At 39.6% G+C, this 21,544-nt stretch overlaps 1 protein-coding gene across 1 annotated transcript; it reads left to right on the top strand.

Annotated features, from left to right (window-relative positions):
* The first annotated feature begins 3,179 nt into the window (after positions 1-3,179).
* LOC131234698 (uncharacterized) lies at positions 3,180-12,927 on the top strand. Its single transcript, XM_058231632.1, has 7 exons — positions 3,180-3,311; positions 5,342-5,404; positions 5,496-5,575; positions 9,035-9,143; positions 10,559-10,718; positions 10,831-10,994; positions 12,109-12,927. Exons 1-7 carry the CDS (start codon positions 3,309-3,311, stop codon positions 12,469-12,471), a joined length of 942 nt encoding a protein of 313 aa, XP_058087615.1. The 5' UTR covers positions 3,180-3,308; the 3' UTR covers positions 12,472-12,927.
* Positions 12,928-21,544: the final 8,617 nt, after the last annotated feature.

Genomic DNA, 21,544 nt, shown 5'->3' with positions numbered 1-21,544 from the left:
TAAGGATCCCCCGTGGTGACAATTAAGCACTAGTGATGCCCATGAGCCTACCATATTGTCAATGAAATTGATGTCGTGACTTTGACACGTTTATGTTTGAGTGACGAACTTTACATTATTCATGGTTGGTATTAGATGACGAATTCTAAAATAGATTAAGGGACACGGGTGAGGATTCATTGCGACTACATCGAGCTTCATGGTTTGGGTGGGGGGGGGGGAGCGTATAATTATTAATACAAAAATGAGTAATAAGGGTCCCCCGTAGTGACAATTAAGCACTAGTGATGCCCATGAGCCTACCGTATTGTTAATGAAATTGATGTAGTGACTTTGACACGTTTATGTTTAAGTGATGAACTTTACATTATTCATGGTCGTTATTAGATGACGAATTATAATAGATTAAGGGACACGGGTGAAGATTCGTTGTGACTACATCGAGCTTCATGGTTTGGGTAGAGACTCATGATATAACAGCACTATTTTGACCTTGTCAAATTACTGCTTATAAATGGAATTAATAATTATTTGGCTAATCACACACACCTTGACACTCGTTAATATACTTTATTTATAAAAAGTATTGGAGTTAAGTGATGAGCGAGTGTTGGTATTTTAAGGAATATATGTTGAGGTCGTTTCTGTTGATGGAGTATTGGATTGTGATAATAATGTATCATCATGTCATAACATTCATTCACATAAAAAGATTGGACATGCAACTGTTTGTTTTATTACGTTGTCACTACTCGCACTTAATTGTTTTGATGATATGTGTAATTTATATAATGATATCACTGAATTAACTACTCACTTTTACCTGAGACGGCATTTTAAAACACCAGGTAGATGATATTATAAATGGAGGTACCATCGACATCTCAGACGTATGGGTTTAGACTAACTTACACTTTCATCGTGATGTTTTGTAGTATTGGATAAAAATAGAATGTTTTACATTTTCATTTCATTATGGACACGTGTATTGCGGCTTGCGTAGTCTCCAATTGAACGGATATCACTTTTAAATTTGTACATTTTGAATATTAGCTATATATTTATGAGTTTCTGTTATCTCTGCTTAACTTTTGATGTTATTGATTTAAAACTAATATAATAATTAATCACTATAATAATTAATCACAGGTGAATGTTAATTGGACTGTGCAGACGTGTAAGAACTTGTCAACGTGTATTTTTGCTAGGCTTACACTCACAAACTTGGTTCGTATGCAAAATTTAGAGGCATGACATGTGCACACCACCCTCACACCCAGTCACCCACACATGCCATACACTCATGCACTCGCGTTGCAAGGGGTGCTCGAACCCCATGACATTGTGTTGAAACTATCGGGAGTTCACCACTAAGGCACAACAATAGTTGTGGCACATGTGAGTTAGGGTGTAAATTAGGAATTATTATTACAGGTGTCATGAGCCAAGTTGAGGCCTAAAAATCAGAATTTTGAATATGGCTGGCTTAACAGACTAGCTCAAAATAGTTCAAATTTGCCTTGAGGACGTTGACAGCCCTAACTACCCTGCATGTCCCAACTCGGAATATGCTGAGCTAGGAGGAACCCACCATAATGTATGGTTTTATCCCCACCATCCATGTATTTGGCCATATTAATGTATAACCCAAAAAAATTAGGTTGGTCAAAGGGTAAAGTGGATCATATGAAACATTGGTGATAACGTTCGTAATGCCTGCATTGAAGTTTTTTTTTTTTTAGCGGCATCCAACCAGTTCACGAGGTCACGTCGACCTGGCCCAAGGCAGTGGACAAATATCAGATTAATCGAAGAATTCTGTGGCTCCCGATAATTTTCAATCGTGGAGTGTAATCCCCACTTTGTGGTCCACTTGAGCATTGGATATACCTAAAATTGTTGTCATAAAAACTAAATTGAAATATAAAAATGGATGGACGGTGTGGATAAAGCCACATACAACGATGGGCCACCTCTGAGCCCCAGCTTGCTCGAGAGTACCCAATCCTTGTTGCGCGTGTTACGCTAGCGCGACTGGAAGCGGATTGGCTGGTGTACCACACACCAACTATATAGCCGCTGTAAGCATGTGTCGTGCGAGGATGAGCACTGACGCTCCTCGAGCGGGAACGGATTGGCTACTCCCCTTGCCATTGGCTGGTGGTCGGTGTTTTATGGGCTCCACAATGATGTATGTGTTTCATCCATGCTCTCTATCTATTTTTTCAAATCATTTTACGAGGAAAAAAAAGACGTATATCCCAGTCTCAAATGGACAACATTACAAGAAACAGTGTTGAATGAGTGTCGACCATTAAAAATATTTTGAGGTCATAAAAGTTTTGGATCAAGCTGATCTTTATTTTTTTACCTTCATGCGGGTCTACAAGACCTGATGTCAAATAAAAAGTACAGTGGGCCATAAGAGGATTTTAATTGTGGGTATTCAATTACTATTGTTTTCCTGTGGTGTGGTCCACGTGAGATTTCAATCTACCTCATTTTTGGGATGAAATCCTAAAATGATCTTTAAAAATGAATTAACGGAATGCATGAAACATATACTTAATGGTGGGCCCACAGAAGACCGACCACCTGCCACGGGGCTAGTGGCAGGGGGAGTAGCCAATCCGTTTCCTCCTCGAGCTCCGAGCGTACGAAAGTTTCAAAGGACATCAAAGTTACATGGAACCCACAGTGATGTATTTATTATATCTACACCGTTTATCTATTTTTAGAGATCATTTTAGAGCATTATACAAAATTTGAATCATATCCAAAGATCATATGAACCACACCACAAATAGCAGCAGAGATAATGATTTTCATCGTTGAACAATTCGTATGGCCCACCACAACGTTTATTTTCCATCCAATCTGTTTATAAGGTAATAAAGACCCGAACGAAGTCGAAAAACAAATTTCGTATTGATCCAAAACCTTCGTGGCCCCAAAAAGGGTTTCAATGGTAGTCGTTCAATCCCCTACTGCGTTTTGTAATGTGGTCCACTTGATATTTAGATCTCTCTTATTTTTATCCTCAATCCTTAAGAAGATCTCGCCAAATGGATGAACGGTTTGGATATAACACATACCTCATGATCAGACTCACGGAACTTGCTGACGTCATTACAGCAGCTATATAGCTCGTGTGAGGTACACCAGCCAATCCGCTTCCAGCGCGGCGATATAAGAAAGCAGCAGAAAACAAGAAAAAGTAAAATATAGAAAAAGGAAGAGAAGAAAAGAAAAGCTACTCCGCGGCATTCCGGAATTTGCAGGAGAACGCGTTCGATCTTGCAGCAATCATGGTAAGAATTAGGGTTTCAATCCAACTTTTCTCCAATTCCTAATATTTACAATTTTCGATCTTTACAATTCGCAATACTTCCCCTATCGATTTGCGAAATTCGAAGGAAAATTAGGGTTTTTCTTGTTGGCGTTAGTTTCCATAAAAATCTGCAAATCATCTATCGTTCCTCAATGTTTCCCTAATTTCTATCTCAATATTTCAAGAGAAAGAACAAAATTCATTCTCATCTGAATTTTTAGGGCGAGAAAGAGCAAAAATCATTCTCATCTGAATTTTTAGGGCACGAGGAGCATTCTTCTTGTTTTCTACCATTTTCTCCATCCACGAATTGAGTGTACAATTGTTTTCTTCCGCTTGAAATGATTTCCTTCTTCCAGTTTTTCATTTGCGTACCTGTGAATCTTGGAATCGGTAGAATTGATTTGGTGAATTGCATTGTTGACTATAGATTGTAAGATTGGAGCCTGTATTGGTCAATAGGGACCATGCAATTGATAGGCCACCCTGTATGGATGGGATAATGTCCCATTATGCCTCTGATAAGGTGTATAAGCCTTTTCTCGGTCTTTGCTCTGGACTTCCTTGACCATCCAAAATGGTAACAGATTGGATAGTTGTGAACTTTCCTTCAGTGTAATTTTTGTACCACTGCACATCAAAGAGGTGTTGCTGATTGGATGGTCTGGAGTCATTGGCATGTACATTGATCCAATGATTTGGTAGGGATTGATGTAAAGGGTGTGCTTCAGTGGTACCAGTGCCACCGTAAGCTATGGTGGTACCGGGCAGATATTGGGCACACATGAAGCATGGATAAAATCCAACCTGCCCATCACATGCTTCAGTGCATTTTAATTTCAGGGCCCTAAAATCTAGCTGATCCGTGAATCACACCACAGGGAACAAGTTGGGAGGGAACTTCCGCCCTTGATTTGGGTGGAGAGCCTACGTTTTTGTGGATATGAAATCCAGGCCATTCAGACCCTTCATCTGGTCTGCATGAAGGGTCAATCGGAAAATTAGGCTGTTTTGAACTTCAGGTGAGCCCCTATGTAAATCAAGGGTGGACATCCCCTCTCACATCGTTCCCTGAGTTATCACCCATTTGACTGGGTGTTTGATCATGACGATTTTTTGCACCTGGGGGTAATATGAAGTTACACATCTGATGGGCTGATTAAATGGCCTGCATACTTCATGTGGACTCCACATTTGCTCGCTACTACCCTAAGCTTATGGTGGTATACTGCTCGAGCATGCCTCCTTGATGTAATATGCTATATGGGACCAGAAGTGCACGGGCTACGAGTGCATTATGGACAGCAGATATTATGACAAATAGGCATGGTTTAGTTGTTTTCATGAAGCTTTATTGATGTTTGAACTACATGGGGAAGAAAAAGAAACAAAATTCTAGCATTTCATTAGAGAACTGCAACATTTTTTTGGGAGCTAGTTCTTTTTAAAATAGAGGATTCCACGTTCTGGTAAAGAAGTATAGGGTTATGTGAATCACAGGTGCCATTGATCTCACAGGCCTCACTGTGCATCTTGGATGGGGTTGAGGGCATGGTGCCAAGAAAATCTCCTTATATTTGAAGTTTCAGGCTCCTTTATCTTTGGACCAATCCGTGGAATGTTGCCCCTTTTCTCCTCAACCATCTATCCGTAGACCATTAATTGAAGGGGTAGGATTGCCCATCTAATAAAAAAAATTATAAACATAAAATCATAGCCCCCACATATATTGAATCCTCATCAGCAATGTGCACGCTTGCTGATATTGTCAGGCCTTAAATTTCCTCATATAGAGATGTGTCATGTGTGGTGAATTTTGTAAACAATCTTATCTTCTGCGCATAAGTTGTAACTAGGTCTTGAGGTGCAACCGGTTTTACATGAATTTTAAATCTACTTAAACATGTGGAAGTTGCTTTTTCGAACAGTTTGGTGCATTTTCTTTTTCCTTTTTCCTTCTCTTTTCTGTTGTGTGACTTGCTAAACTCATTTCATTTTCTTCGTTTTCAGTCTTCCCTTGCAGCTGCCCGAGCAGACAACTTTTACTACCCTCCAGAATGGACCCCAAGTCAGGTATATGAGTCATGTGGAAAGTTCGCTGTCAATTACAAAATTATAGATGTATTGGCATGCTGTATTCTCATAAATGTTTTTCAATTTACAGGGTTCTTTAAACAAGTTTCATGGCCAACATGCTTTGAGGGAAAGAGCAAGAAAAATAGACCAGGGCATTCTCATTATAAGGTGTGAAATCCTATAGTCTATTAAAGATATCAATAGGCTAATTTTATCTTGTTATGCATGCCAACTTTGTTCGACTTGTTGAGGTCCTGAAGTTAGGCTGCGGACCCATGGCCATACACATAGATCAACTTAATTAGTTTTGTAAGTTAGTATGCTGTAGACTATAGTCATCAATTTGTAGAATCTTCATGTGAAGTACTAATTAGGATATTCTTATTTGGGGGAAGATAGGTGAGAACTTTACATGGAAGGGGCCCTTAAGTCATCGCCATGTTTATTCGATGCTCTCATTGTTTTTTTCATCCAAATGGTCCTTAAATGGTCACTACATTGCTTTTTACTGGGTTTAGGAGGATGCTATGTGTATTTTTCCATGGGTTTGGGGAGGATAAGCTAGGTCCTTGGCATCTTGCTTATTGTATAGCTGAATCTAAATCTTTAGTTTGTAAATCAGGAGTGTTGTGCTCCTAGGTAGCCTCAAGTCTTGTGAAAGGAGGTCTGATGAGAACGCCACTCATTTCTGGGGCCTTCTTGCCTTAATTTGCTTTCCTATTGGAATAAAATGTCATCTTCTAAAAAAAGTTGCCAGATTGGAAGTTGGACAGCAAGCTCATAAGAGTTTGTTTGTTTGTTTTTTTTTTCGTGAAGAGTGATGAGAATTTTATTGAATTGAGAGAGAGAGAGAGAGAGAGAGAGAGAGAGAGAGAGAGAGAGAGAGATATTTTATTGAAAGACTGTAAAAAGCAGGAAAAAAAATACAGAAAGCCCAGCGGGCACGAAAACAACTTATCAAGGGTGAAAATTTTATAGACGTTTCCAATCAGAAACCAACACTTCGACCCTTTCCGAAACAATGTCAATAGAACAAGATAGTATTCTAGGGGTAGGATAATTTGTTTTGCTCCATAAAAACCAAGGTTTTTGTATCGTATCCAGTATTTGGATCCCTGATACAATCTACCAACCATATGCATTTTATGTCAAGGTTTTAAGACTTGGACTGTCCTGAGTCGAGTTGTACCAGACGAGTTAGGGCAACTTAGCTAAGTCGGGCCAGGTTGATCCCTATTTCCAATTGTGAGAGATTGCCCATAGATCAGTAATTTGATTCACATCTTCGATGGAGCATGCCCCAAAAAATTCCAACAACCCCCCCCCCCCCCCCCCCAAAAAAAAAAAAAAAAAAAAGAAGAGGAAAAGAAGAAGAAGAGCCTTATCCCTGCACATCAAACATAGGGCTGTACATCGAGCCGAGCCGAGTCAAGGTGGGCCAAGCTCGGCTTGACTCGACCATGTTATACTCGAGTTTGAGCTTGAGCTCGCCCTCAAGCTCAACATTGAAGCTTGGCTTGTTTGCCAAAGCTTTCGAGTCGAGTTTACTTCAGTAGGGTAAGGGAAAGAAAAAGAGGGAATGGGGACGGGTAGGGTTGGGTAGGGTTTTTTAGTAAAAACTTTTAAGTTTTAACTTCTTTTTTAAAACTCAAATGTATATTACATATATATATATATAATATTAATTTAATATATATTATTAAAATATATTACTTGAGCTCGAGCTTCAAGTTGAGTCGAGTTGAAATACACAATGGTCGAACTTGGCTTGAACTCAACTCGAGCTTTAGTAAACAAGCTTGACTTGCCTTGAGTCGGCCTTTCAAGCTGAGTCAATCCGTGCTGAGTCGAGCCGACTCGAGCGAGCTTTTCGAGCTAGCTTGACTCGTGTACAGCCCTAATCAAACATAATGTGGCCTTCATTTCGTTCTCTGAGATTGGCTTTTCTAACAACATATCTTCCTCAGAAGATATCTTATTATTGAACTCAAGGTTATTCAACTTCGGTCTCTCCCACTGCTCACTAGACAACAACTTTTTATAAAAAGAGTCAATTGATCACAAATCTGACTCTTACCCGAAGTTCTCGACCCACCAAAATTCTGTTATTGTAAGCCTGAGAGCTAGCGATGATCAAGGCAACTAAAAGAATTATAGAAATGGGTTCCAATGGAATATAAAAGTTTGTTGATAAATGAATTCCAATTTGTTGAATGTTACTTGTCAGGCCTTGCTTTATAATCTGGTTTAATCTTGTAGTCCGAGTAATCCCATAACATGACATATCTGAGATAGCAGTAATTAGTGAAAAAATAATACTTGTACATACCAATGAAGTAACTCCATCTCCAACCGTCCAAAGATATAAATCTTTGTAATATTTTGAGCCATTCATGAACATCATAGCAAATACGATTAAGATATTTACGGCTTTCACCTAAATAAGGAGCTGTGCAGCAGCTACAAAATAGGAGTTAGATGAAATATGGACTATGTAAGTAATGGGTGTTCCTATTCCCTTCTTTGATCTACAACAATAGAATTTTGGTGCCATTTGATTTCCTCTTCCTTAGCCCGATTGGCATGTCTAATAGATAGTTCAGACCTCTTTACTCTACCCTCATCCGATAGGCCACCACCTTCTTCCAATAAATCAAGCTCATGAATTTCTTCCGCCAACTGGTCAAATTCTTCCCTCCAAACACCTAGAACCTCTTTCTTCCACAGCTTGAGCCTTTCTTTCGACACCGTTTGCTTGCTGCTGATCCTGAAGCCAGCATAGCCATCAACCGTAAAGGACCACCAATCAGCTACCAACTGCTTGAAACTGTCGACTTCCAACCAAGCCTTTTTGAATCTAAAGGGTTTAGGACCCCAATTCTCTTCTTCAACTGTGAGATCAATGGGCTGATGCCTGATGGTCAGAAATAACTCTCAGATGACCATTCTAATTAAGCAGAGGGTGTTTCTCATGCCAACTCGCAGAAACCAAAAATCCACTGTGTTTTAAGACCGGTGGTATTGAACTTTATCGGGTCTGACCAATTCTAATTCAACTTGGATGAGTTGTATCAGACCTGTCCAAGTTTTAAAATCAGGATTTTATACACGTTGATGCCGTAACTTCCAAAGAAAACAAGGAATCCTTGTTGAAAAGGACCTAGATTCCACTCACCAATTTATTAACTCAAGGAGAAACCATCAAGGATCCAATCAAAACTAAGCAGGTGGAAGAAATGATCCCACAAATCCCTAGGCTTTTTTTGAAACAATTAATTCCAGGCTCCTTGATAGAGTGGAAAGGTGGACAGGATTCATGTAGCTAGCCCCAGTTAATTCCAGGCTTCTTGAAGAAATAAGCAATTTCACACTTCGTTTTTGTAGCACATGGCACATGTTAGACAAGGGCATCTAACGCTTCACATTGTTCACTGTGAGAATCTTATTAGGCTTAGCAATTGTGATAATCTTATTGCCATGAGAATGAAGTGAAGGGAACTAACACTCAATAATTAACTCATTTGAAGTAGAATTGTAGATTCCTATACAAATAGTAAAGGTTAGATTTACTATGTATATCCATTCAAATTCACATTTGACTCATTCAGTTCTTTTTTATTATTTCAGGTTCGAGATGCCTTTCAATATATGGTGTGGAGGATGCAATTCTATGATTGCCAAGGGTGTGAGGTTCAATGCCGAGAAAAAGCAAGTGGGAAATTATTATTCCACAAAGGTAACTGTGCATCTGATTTTTCTCAACTTTTTAAATTATACCCAATCAGTAATCCGGGTCAACATTGACATAAGCAGTGATCAATGAGGTTAGATATTGGGATCAAATTCAGACAATGCATACAGAATATATATGTTTAGATATACATCAGGGCAGGCGGCACAACTGGTTCCACTTATGTCCTCATTCACATTGCTTTCTGGAACAAAATGGCTTAGCCTCGATGCTTGCTTTTTGGAGAAATAAGATATAGCCTGTTTAGCTGTATCTGTTCTAGGCAAGTGCCTTCTAGCAACCCATCAGTACCACAACATCATTGCCACCACTCACCATCATCATTGCCTTGTCGGATTTTGTTATTCTTAACATACATACATACAGAGATAGATAGATAGATAGAGGGAGGGAGTGAGGTCTTGAATGATTTTTAGTTTAGTTATTTAGAGCATTACTTATTTAGAACATTTACTTGGCACTTCATCAGATCTGATTCACACATTTTATTCTAATAGCCAATCATTTACTCTCTTTTTATTTCTTTCCTTTTTTGTCCTTTTTTGGTGTGCAAAACCAGTAGTGTTTGTATGGGTTGCTTGTTTGGGTGTTTGCACATTATCACAGCTGTCGGGGTGCTTTGCAATCATGTTTATCGTGGTTCAGCTGCAAATACAACTAGCCTGTATGAATAACTTCAAACTGTATGTTTGCTTCATATGCATGCTTTTGTGCCCTTGCATGTGTTATCTGACCACAAGGGTTCGGTACAAGGTATAATCTGGAACCTGGATATGACAGATGTGGTCTGGCAGAATCCCATTAGTCAGGTGTGGGAGTATGGCTACTGTACTAGGTAGATATAGGTGGCATTCATTGTTTTGCAAGTGGTACTGGAAGCCCATATATTGTGCTTGCCAAAAGCTATCTCAATAGTCAATACTGAACAATCAGTTATCGTAGAGGATTCCTTTCCGGGAATGTAGGCCATCGGCATTTTATGCGCATGTGGGGGAGCATCTGTCCAGTTGTAATTGTCCATCTCCAACCTTTAGAGGCTCAAACCTACCCTTCAGCAGATCACTGAGGTCATTTATATTGGCGGGTTTAGTCAGGTGAGGCCAAGGTCATCCCAAACAGGAACCACTTGGTTAACTGGCCACATGTTCTGGTCCAAAGCTGGCCCAATCCAACAAAGGCAGTTCAAACCTGGCCATTAAGCGGGCCAGGTTGGCTGTGTGCAGGCTTAGCAATCCATTGCCAACCCTAGTTGCATGGATGGCTTGAACAGCTGAATGTTTGTTCCCCATGTGTCCATGGACTGTCTGTCGTTCTGAAACAAATACAACACTGCCATGTTTCCCCTTGTGTTTGGAGTTCTTCTAGATATCTAACGATTCTGATTTCAAATTCATCATCAGATATGGAGCTTTACCATGAAGTCGGCATGCTGCAAACATGAGATTGTTATCCAGACAGATCCAAAGAACTGCGAATATGTGATTATGAGTGGGGCCCAACGTAAAACAGAGGAGTTTGACATTGAGGATGCCGAGACATTTGCCCTCCCAGCAGACGAAGGTTGGTGTATTTCTCATGGAAACAATTCATTCATGTCATGACATGTATTCTTCCAAAATTTCAGTTGCTTGCATATTGGATATCTCACCTCAATTAAAATTCCATGTTGCAGAGAGAGGCAAGCTTGCAGATCCATTCTATCGCCTCGAGCATCAAGAAGAAGATTTGCAGAAGAAGAAAGAAGCTGAGCCTCTGCTGGTGCGCCTCCAGCGAGTTTCTGATATCAGGCATGCAGATGACTACGCCCTCAACAAGGCTCTACGTGCTCGACTAAGGGTATGTTATATTGTTATTCTGTGTTGGGTTTTCAGACGCGGCCTTGCAGAGAATAGTTTAAGGGGTCTTGCTCTTCAGCAAATGTATAGTTTGCTGAAGTGGAAGATTTGTCAGGCCCATACTTTTGGTGATCTGAGCCATTCTTCAGATGTGCCTCATTGTGCATAGGGATGTTGAGAAATTTCCCGGATTGGAAGATACCGACCCTTGAATTTTGTCCTCTTTTCCCTCTGAATGTGGATTCTTACTGTACTTTTTAATTGTCTATGTGTAGGCTGTAGTATTGAACGGTTAGTATCTACAATCCTAGTCTAAGAAATCCCCTTTCTAGGTTGGGCTTCATCAGACCAAAAGTTTCGATCACCAAAAATGGGCCCCTATGGATGGGATCATTTGCGTCAGCAGAACCTTCTAATTCCTCTTCATTTGCTTATGCAACTTTTTTAAAGAGGTTATGTATTAGAGATGCACCTTCAACTTGGTGCTCCTTATTATGAGCATTGACACATATGTGGACGCGAATTGCTTATAATCTCTGGTTACAGGAATCCCCTGTTAGCCTGATTTGGCCCAATAATAACGTGCCTTGTGTGCTTGTCAAATGCGAGGCTAGCAGTGTAAAGAGGAGATTCGTCTGTGTGAAATAACGATTTATTCTTTTCACTGTGGGCCTGCATCTGACAAGTGCACATGATACTTTTTCATTGGGCCATGTCGGGGAGTCATAGGGGAATCTTGTAATCCCTGGTTACAGGCAATTCATGTCCTACATCTGCCCAGATCCAGCACTGTTCATCTAGTGTGATCCTAGACTTTTATTGGCCAAGGTAGAAAGCTCTTACCTTTTGGACAATGTCAACTGTCTCTGCATGTCCTACAAATTGGATGGCCAAGAATGGTTCCCTGGATGGGACAGGCAGAATTGTCTGATCTGCTTCGTTTTAAGAGGAGGTCCATCCACGGTGGACAAGCTGATGAAACAAACAGTCTTGACCGTTTTACTGTCGTGCCATGCGGCACATGATGGATAAGGGAATTAGTGAACCCCTGGCTTAGATTAAGCTTCCAGCAACTTTGAAATCGATAATCATCTTTTTGTTTCTTATGCATGCAGGGTCAAAATAAAAGGGTTGCTGAAGAAGAGGTTGCTGCTAGGAAGAGAGGCCTTGGGATACGACTGCTCCCAGCCTCATCAGAAGATGCAGCAACTGCAGCACGTGTGAGGTTTGCTTCCAAATTCGATAAGAACAAGAGGGACAAGCGGGCAGCAATCAAGGCTGCCTCAATCTTTGTGGAGCCGACCAGTTCTGCATCTGAAAAGAAGCGGTTGGAGCTTGAGTCAAAAAGAAGGAAAATAAAGGCCGTGGCAGCAAATGCCCTGTTGACGGGGAAGTTCAAACCGTCATCATGGTCTCAGAGTTCTGTTTCCTCGGTGGGAAGGCCTGCAGGAGCGACAGTGGCTGCGAGGCTTAGGTAAATCTTGTCAGTAGAGAGGAAGTGAGTGACCGTTTGATGTGCAGCTGAAATGGGATTTTGGATGATGCGGGCAACGGTGGCCATTGATGAATCCATGTATTGTCAGGCAACTCAATTGAGGTTGGGTGGGTGTTAGCTTTTGAAAATATGGCGTTGAATTTGCAAGCATTGGATTTAGATGTCTGTACAGATAGGATTTAGTTTCTCCTTAAGCTGTATTCTTCCGAATTATAACTTGCTATGTTATTGTGCTCATAGGGTCGGGCTCCATGGCTCAGTGGTAGACAGACTGTTTCTACGCACAGATCATGGGATCTGAGTGCCCATGTGGTGTGGGTGTATAGGAAATGAAAATTGTTATTATGCTCATATATATTTGGTGAAAGGGAAGAATCTGTCTATATACTTATACATACTCTCCTTATTTTATATGTAAGGCGTGAGAAGCTTTTGGACATTTGTATCCCCACCAGTTAGTTTCCTTGGAGCAAGAATTTTTGAATATTCAAAGGACATTGAAATCATTTCAAAGGATGGCAAGGGCTTTTTGTTTTTTCAGCAAAAAGCCTAGGGTATGGCGTCTGATTTACTGTCCCAGATTGCATCTGTAGACTGATCCAAACAGTTCATGTTCTCAATATCACCATATAGAAGCTTTTTTTTTCCCCTCCTTAAAATCATGTTTCAGCCATTATCCAGACCATTGAATCTTGAATTTGGTTACCAGCCATTGAATATTCATCTTTATACACAATCACCTGTTCCACAAAATATTTCATATCATCACTTGGGTAGCATAGAATCCAGAACATGAATGGTTCAGATCATCACTTGAAATGCAATCTGAGGACCCCCCTTTCTGAAATTTCTTTTTTTTCCCGAATCTCTCCCTCCCCCTCTCTACGTGTATTAGGACATAAAATGAGATTTTTCCAATAAAGATAGGGTATTCAGGGATATTCAAAATTAGTGTGCTTAATCTGTAGCGAACATTCTTTTCTTCCTATGACCTCTCTGTATGTTTTTTGGGCTCATGTTAGGAGTCTGTCGCATCTGTTTTGGTGGCTTGTGCTATAGGATGCCAATTTAAACTTTTTTTTTTTTTCAAAAATTAGACAGATTTAAAACTTGAGTGGGCCACAGCCTTTAAAAAAAAGGCAGATCTAAAACTTAGTGGGGCCCAGCGCATGAAAGGAGGATGGGTCTCCTCTCCTCCTTTTTCACTCCCTAACTCTCTGTATAAGAAAAAAGGTCAGTGGTGTTTGGAAATATGGTTTGCCTATCATATTAGGTTTTCAGGTCCTATCAATCTTGGTGCCCTACAGTTTCTCAAGGTGAGGATCATGGTTCATCCACGGTGGGGCCCCCACTGGCTAATATCTCGATCACTGAACCGTAGGCTGCACCCAGGACAAACTCAGTAACTTTTAGTAGTTAACAGCCGCTTGTAAATGGTGGTGACTTATCCTCATTCCTTGTGTCACATACATGTACTGCAATCTGGACCTTTCAAATTGTGGCCCATGACGTGCCCCCGAAAATGCTACAATCAATCCAACCGTTGTAATTTTTTGGGCTATAGCTTCATCGTGGTGGCCCATCAGATCAACAATCACCATACTCGTGTCCCAAGCATTTTCCCTGAAAAATGCAAACAGAGATGGATTCCATCATCTCCTAGTATAAATGGCAAAGCTTGGGACACATATGGTGATTGTTGATCTGGTGGCCCACCACAGGTAAGATAGTAGCGTTGCCTATGCATGGATTTCACATTGATGGGCCATCACCATTAAAACAACATCTTCAAGGGATACGTGACACAAGGTAATAAAACAACATCTTGACCATTAATCAGCAGTGCCCGTCGTTGATGCACAATAGTCAATGACCACACCAATCAGATGATCCTAACCGTTGGATGTAAGAAGTTTTGAGGAGAAAATGGGAATGTTAAAAAAATAAAATAAAAAAATCCTACGATTTACATTCAAACAGACAAAAGCTCACCATCCAAACAACTAGGATCATACAATTGATATAATCTTCCAGCTATGGTCTTCATTGATGTATCAACATTCATGACGAATGTGATCGTGGATCACCGCCGTCCATCAGAATGCAGCTGTGAAAATGCAACTGCATGCGTATCATTCATCACACTCTATCAGAGTATCAATGAAATGCTCAATAAATAAAGGGGACTCATTACACAGACACAGCGTACCATATGCCACATGGGACATACAAGCATGTTTTCATATCAATGAGTTAGGCGTGTAGGGTATCTGGACCATGAGAACGTTGGGCCCCATCATGTAGGTAACCTGGCTTAAAAATCAGAATGATCCACCCATCAGATGGGCCAAACATGTACTTTGAATCTCTCCATCCATCGCTTTTTCTGGATGGTGTGGCCCCACCTGAAGAATGGAATTAGCAAACCTTTTATGTGAAGAGAGAATCATATGATCCTCGACCGAAGAATATGCACATTTTCCTCGGGTCCCTAGCATGTACACATGGCCCACCCTTGTAGTCCACGTTCAACAGAATAAGTCCAAAGATTGGATGGCTGGGATCTTCCCGTCTGGAAAACTTTTGGTGTATTATCTGATCAACGGTCTAGATCATCAAATTGATGGACTCCAATTATAGAAACAGAGACCAAATAGACCTTGGAACGAGAATGGTACAACTTCCATAGATGTATCACTTCTCGAGAAGAAACCGAATTAGATTCTGAGTGGGGTCCACGGTGGTGAAAATCACTGGCCCATTTGATCAACGGTCAGGATCATATGTCAGAACTAGTATCCTGAGGATGGTGCAGATATCCTCACAACATGTACTTCCTCTTACAAGAAGGCCATCATCACCACTAACAAGTGGGGCCCACTAAAAAATACACATTCATGGCTTTCATCATATTTAAGAATGAACAAGATCTTAGTGGGAGGTAAATGTGGGTCCCATCATATGCATTGCTTCTATCTTATTATTTTTCTTAAATGAAAAGACTTTCGAATCTTTCAAAAATAATTATTTCTAATAAAAAAAACATTATATGATTCGTACAAATCTAGAACCTAGATAATTCCATGGGGGAGGACTGCATGTCCCAACGCTGTCACACGTGCGTATATGCAGCACGTGAGAAACATCTGAGCTATCCATCAGGTTGGAGTCAATGTTTAGATCTTCTACTTCAAAAATTAAGTCCAGGTGGCTCACAATGTAGAAAGTAAACTGACAGTTGACAAATATCATTCCAACCATCCATTTTAAAAAATACGTTGTGGGCCACCTGTCATTTTACATGACCTGATTTTTAGGCCAGATGATCTAAATAATCTGACCCACCTGATGGAAAGCTCAGATCACATGCTCGTGTGGACGTGAAATGCTCCACACGCGTGCGGGATTATTAGGATGACACGTTTGGAGGCATCGCAGGATTGAATTGTAATTATGATTTTCTCGAAGTGAAAACGACCAGATTGTGATTTTCATAGGACCATGGCATTGATTAGGTTCTGAATTCGAAAGGAGAGTCATTTGATACTCCGGCTGCATATCTTGCTTGATACACCGGCGTAAGAAAGTGTATACGTGGCATAAATAAACTCAAACTAAATCGAGTAAATTATGGAACTCACTGTCGCCGATACAACATCCCAAAATCAGATTCCGATGACCAATCCTAACCTCTTATTTGTGGAAACTTGTTTGCTGAATGGGACCATTCGATAATTCTCTATTTTAGCTGTCCAATAATTATTTCCAATCCAGTGGTGGTCAGATAAGCTTAATTTTTGGGTAATGATATAATTTTAACAATGTAATTTGAATTATTTGTACTCCAATTTTGTAATTTTTAAGCACATGTGTATCATCCATCATACTCTGCCAGAGTATTAACTTTTTTACCCACTCCGCAGTCACGGTATTTCTGTAGCGTGGTCCACCTGAGATTTGTATCTGCTGCATTTTTAGCTCACGCCCGAAAATGATACGGAGAAATTGATGGATATTGCAGGTGTAATACCCATATGCCAAGTTGGGCCCAAAGTCCTCCGGTGGTAGACTCTTAGGAGTTTCAACACCTGTAAGGGTTTTGAGAACCCATAGGTGGTGACATCCCACTACGGCATGAGTGTGTGGTGGCGTGCGCACATGTGTTTAAAAAAAGAAAAGGGGGGCCCATGGTCAGGGATCCACTAAGGTGGGGTAGATCCTAACTATGGGGCCATTTTGACATATGTGTCTTAAATTTACTCTGTACATCTATTTAGCCAGCTCATTTTAGATTATGAGCTTAAAATTGAAGCATATCCAAATCTCTAGTAGACTACACTATAGGAACTATGGTAATTGCCATTAAAGGCTGACGGGAGGGATCAAGTTTTTTGGATCAAGCTGATATTTGTGTGCTCCTTTTGTTCAAATTATTGTAACCCTGTCAATGGCCTACATGACGAATAAACATTTTGGTTGCTCTCCAATAATTTTAACGATGGGCGTTCAGTCTCTATAGTTTGTGTGGGGTAGTTCACTTGAGATTTGGATCTACAGCATTTTTAGCTCATGCCCTAAATTGAGCCCAAAAGTGAAGCAGATCTAAATCTTAGGTGGACTACACCAAGGAAATTGTTAGATTTTTAGCTCACTGTGTGGATTACTTGCTCAATTAATTGTATTTTTTATGATGTATATTTTTGGATCCATTCCACCAAGTTGATTAATTGATTTAATTGGTGAATATTTTAAGTGGTTCTATTCACGATACCTTTTGTATTTAGCCATAATTCTAAGTTCAATAAGTTTCATCATGTTAGATAACCGCATAATTTCACCAAGTAATTTTTAACGGTGGGCATTCAATTTCCGTTATTTTTGTGGTGTGGTCCACTTGAGATTTGAATTTGCTGCATTTTTAACTCATGCCCTAAAATGAGCTAGAGAAACTGATGAATGGTGTGGATGTAAGACATGTATGTCAAGGTGGACCCGTGGTCAGGGATCCACCCACCTTTGTGGATCTGGGGATCCACCGAAGCCGTGACCGTTGGGTGGTCAGGCACACACGATGAGGTGTAATTGGTTGGACTGGGTAGGCAGTCCACAACATAAGCAGATTTTTTTGCGAAAGGCTCTCACGGGAAGTTCTTGTGTTGGGAAGCTAGGTGGGGCCCATCATAAATTTTTTTCTTTGGGTTGAAAAATTCACTTAATTCATCTATTTTGCGAGCTTATTTTAGGACACGCAACACGACGTGACACAAAAATGAACCAAATACAAAACTTAAGTGGGCCACACAAGAGGAAATAATAGTGATTGAATGACCACCGACAACTACCAATCAAACATTTGTATGGCTACAAAAGTTTTGTATTATGCAAAGGTTTTATGTTTTCAATTCATCCCACTGGAAATGGCCTTATAAATGTTTGAATGTTCTAGGCATCGACCTTATAAATTGTTTGGATGTTCTACATATCGAGGTAGAGCCTAGAAAGGTTTCAACCGTAGTCATTTCTACTCCGACTTACTTTAAGTATAGGATAAGAGGAAAATTAGGTAAATAAATGCCCACTGTTGAAATCTTCTTGTGCTCTCCACCATAATGTTTATATGACATCCAAACCCTTTATAAGGTCATTCTCATTGAGATGAATTGAAAATATAAAAAACTTAGCTTGATACTAAACTTTTCTGGCCATACAAAATTTTCAACGGTGGTTGCTCAATTCCTATTGTTTCCTCCGGTGTGACCCACTTGAGTCTTGGATCTGGCTTATTTTTGGTCTTATATCTTAAAAGGCACTAAAAAAATGAATAGCAGGTGTAGATTTATTACAAACTTCACTATGGCCCACTTAGGTTCTAGCACAGGAACCACTGCATGGTGCTACTTCCCTTTGTAACGGAACTTTGCTAAGCCCGCGGGCATGTGCGCGGATATCCTTGGAAAGCCTTTCGCAAGAAGCTCCTGTGCGGGAATATGAGTGGGGCCACTGTGATGTTTGTGACAAATCCAACCGTCCATTCGTTTTGAAAGCTCATTTTAGGAAAGACAGCCAAAAATGAGGTAGACCTAAAACTCAAGTACGCCACGCGAGTTGGAAACATTGGGAAAGAAATGTTTTTTTTTAAGTTTTTTTTTACACACGCACACACACCCCCACGCACTCACGCTGGTGGAATTTCACCACCTATGGGTACTTGAACCCTTGACTGGAGTTGAAACTCCCGAGAATCTACCAACCAGGCAAGAGTAATGTTTACTCTTAAAACCTTTCGGGGCTCCACCTTATGTTTATATGCCATTCAAACCGTTAATAAGGTGGGATGAACCGAAAACAAGAAAAACTTAGACTGATAGCAAACTTTTGTGGCCATACGTTTGTTTCAATGGTGGTCATTCAACCCCCACCGTTTCCTCTCTTGTGGTCCACTTGAGTTTTTCATCTATCTTATTTTTTGTCACATATCCTAAAATGACCTCAAGAAATGGATAGACGGGGTGGATTTTTCACAAACATAACGGTGGCCCACCCATCTTCAAGCGCATGAACTTCGTCCGAAAGTCTCTCACAGGAAATCTGCGTCCCACGGGCCTTGTATGACAGCTCATGCACATGCAATCACATGTGCTAGTGTGCCATATAAATAATAGATCCCGTCCATTCAACTAACGGGTGTCCCACCATGCTGATGTCCTGGCCCAAGACTTAGGTTGTCCACCAATAGCTAAAAAAAAGATTTTTTTATTTTTATTTTTTATTTTACAATTCAACCCTCTCTTTTCTCTACACAGGAAAAAAAAAAATCCCTCCTCTTTCCATATTGTAAATAACATATTTATTTTTTGCTTCCTCATTCACAAATTCCCAAACGGTCAGTATTGTCAATGACGGCTTATCTAAGTTGAGAAAATACATACTTGCCCCATGAATTGAGAAAAGATGGATACTCTGATAAGGTGTAAAGGTTGATAACCATGGCACACTGATAAAATGAACATGCAAACAACGGAAAGGGTTCTAAGTATATAAACAATAATAATCTAAAGTGGGCCCCACTAGCTAATTAAACGACCAGATCGGGTTCTAAGGAAAAAAAAATCTGTTGGTTGAACCATGGCGCACTGATCAAATGAACATGCAAACAGCAGAGGGTTCTAAGGAAAAAAAAAAAAAACTCTCAAGTGGGCCCCACCAGATAAACGACCAGATCCCATGTGCAAATGTTACGTGGGCTCCGTCCTCCTTGTGAGCTACTCCAGACTAAACTCCATTTGGACATCTTCAGTCTTCACATCATTAGCTGATGGAATTTTAACTATAGGTGGATTTTATAGCACAAATAAGGCGTTATATACTGATAAGGAAGGTTTTATTTTTTATTTTTAATTTTAAAAACTAAACACAAGGAGGTAGCGTGCATGAAAAATTCAAAAGATTGTTTTTGAGATGATGACTCACTTGATCAGTAGAGCGGATTAGGTGCGCTTCGGCTTCACCTAAGACCGTACAGCCCTTGCGTTGGGGCCTACTTTGACACATGTATTGTATATCCACATTATCCATCCATTTTGATAGAATATTATTTTAGGGCATGATCTCAAAAGTGGAACAGAAACAGTGGCGGTTGAATGCTTTTTGAATATCATGTATATGAGTTATTACAATATTGTATGTATGGATTGTTAAAATACCATATATAGAGAAGCTCTAAATAAACTTTCTTGTATAGCCTTTTAATGTAGTTATTTAAACCCACCTTTGGGTTGAAGAAAGTATGAAATATAAAAAGAGTAATTCACTAAATTCTTAAATTATCATGCTCAACCATTAATTAAAACTTGCGTAAGGCTTGTAGTGTTTCTGTAAAATTTTAATTTGCCATCTAATCTATTGATAAGGTCACATAAATTGAAATAAAGGAAAAAGCAAATATCAAATTGATTTAAAAATGTGTGACCCATAAGGAGGTTCTAATGATCAATTATCACCATTTCTTATGGCATGGTCCACCTGAATTGTGAATCTACTTTGTTTTGTGCCCCTGCATTGAAATGATATGTCTGTATGAACAACGTAGCTATACAACACATATATCAAGGTAAGCCTCAAGGTAAGGGCTGTATTGTCATGGGTGAGGCCGGGCCACACCTAATCTTCTCCCCAGTGGATAAGCCTAACTTTTAGATGAGAAGATTTAGACATTTTGGTCCACCTAAAGGACGGCTTGGATGTTGCACATGTCTACCACTTTGTCACATTACTTCTCATGGATAAATCTTGTAATTGCAATTTGGTTAAATTGAAATTTGGTGCATCCAAACACAATCTTAAACCCTGCGTGGGGTAACCTCAAGACATTAAAATAAAAAGAAGATAACACTACCATGATAACTCATATTCATATACTTTTCCTCGTTATCATCATTTACCAACTTCACAAATTTCAACGCAAATGTCAAATCGCACTTTTTGGTTTCTCTTCATTATTGAAAATGATGTTATTAACCACTATTGTTCAAGTTAAAACACACCCTTTTTCGAGCTTCCCTTCATGTTAATGAGATGGTGTCTTTTGAAATACCAAGAAATTAGAACAGTGATAAAAATTCTTATACTTGGTATTAGAGCATAAAGGAATAAAAGATTGAATTTGTTTAAAATATGGAATTATAATATTATTATTAATACTTGAGAAAGAGAGGAGAAGATATTTATGAAAATATTATACTTGGTATTAGAGCTAGTGTAAAAGATAGTAAATAAAAAATGTCGTGCGAGAAAAATGATGAAATTTATACACAATGGAGGATAGAGATAAAATATAACAAGACAACATATCTATTAGGCTCAAGACTCAAATAGTTAGTTTCTTAAGACAGACTTGTTGTCATTTTTCTGGTAGTTCCAACAAGTGCAAATGAAGTAAATATGCAAATTGCCTTCAGGATACAATGACCTCTTAATTCGAACGTCAACACGAAATTTTGCACATTTAAATGTTGAATAGATATCTAGTTTTGACACTAAAATGCCTTTAAGACGTT

The sequence above is a fragment of the Magnolia sinica genome, chromosome 19 (assembly GCF_029962835.1).
Source record: "Magnolia sinica isolate HGM2019 chromosome 19, MsV1, whole genome shotgun sequence".
NCBI classification, from domain to species: Eukaryota; Viridiplantae; Streptophyta; class Magnoliopsida; order Magnoliales; family Magnoliaceae; genus Magnolia; species Magnolia sinica.
This window is presented reverse-complemented; position numbering and strand designations above follow the sequence as displayed.

Bases quoted from the DNA above. Each gene is read 5' to 3' on its own strand.
- LOC131234698 (XM_058231632.1), top strand. The intron at 5,405-5,495 runs GTATATGAGTCA...TTCAATTTACAG, and splicing joins CAGAATGGACCCCAAGTCAG to GGTTCTTTAAACAAGTTTCA. The intron at 10,719-10,830 runs GTTGGTGTATTT...TCCATGTTGCAG, and splicing joins TGCCCTCCCAGCAGACGAAG to AGAGAGGCAAGCTTGCAGAT.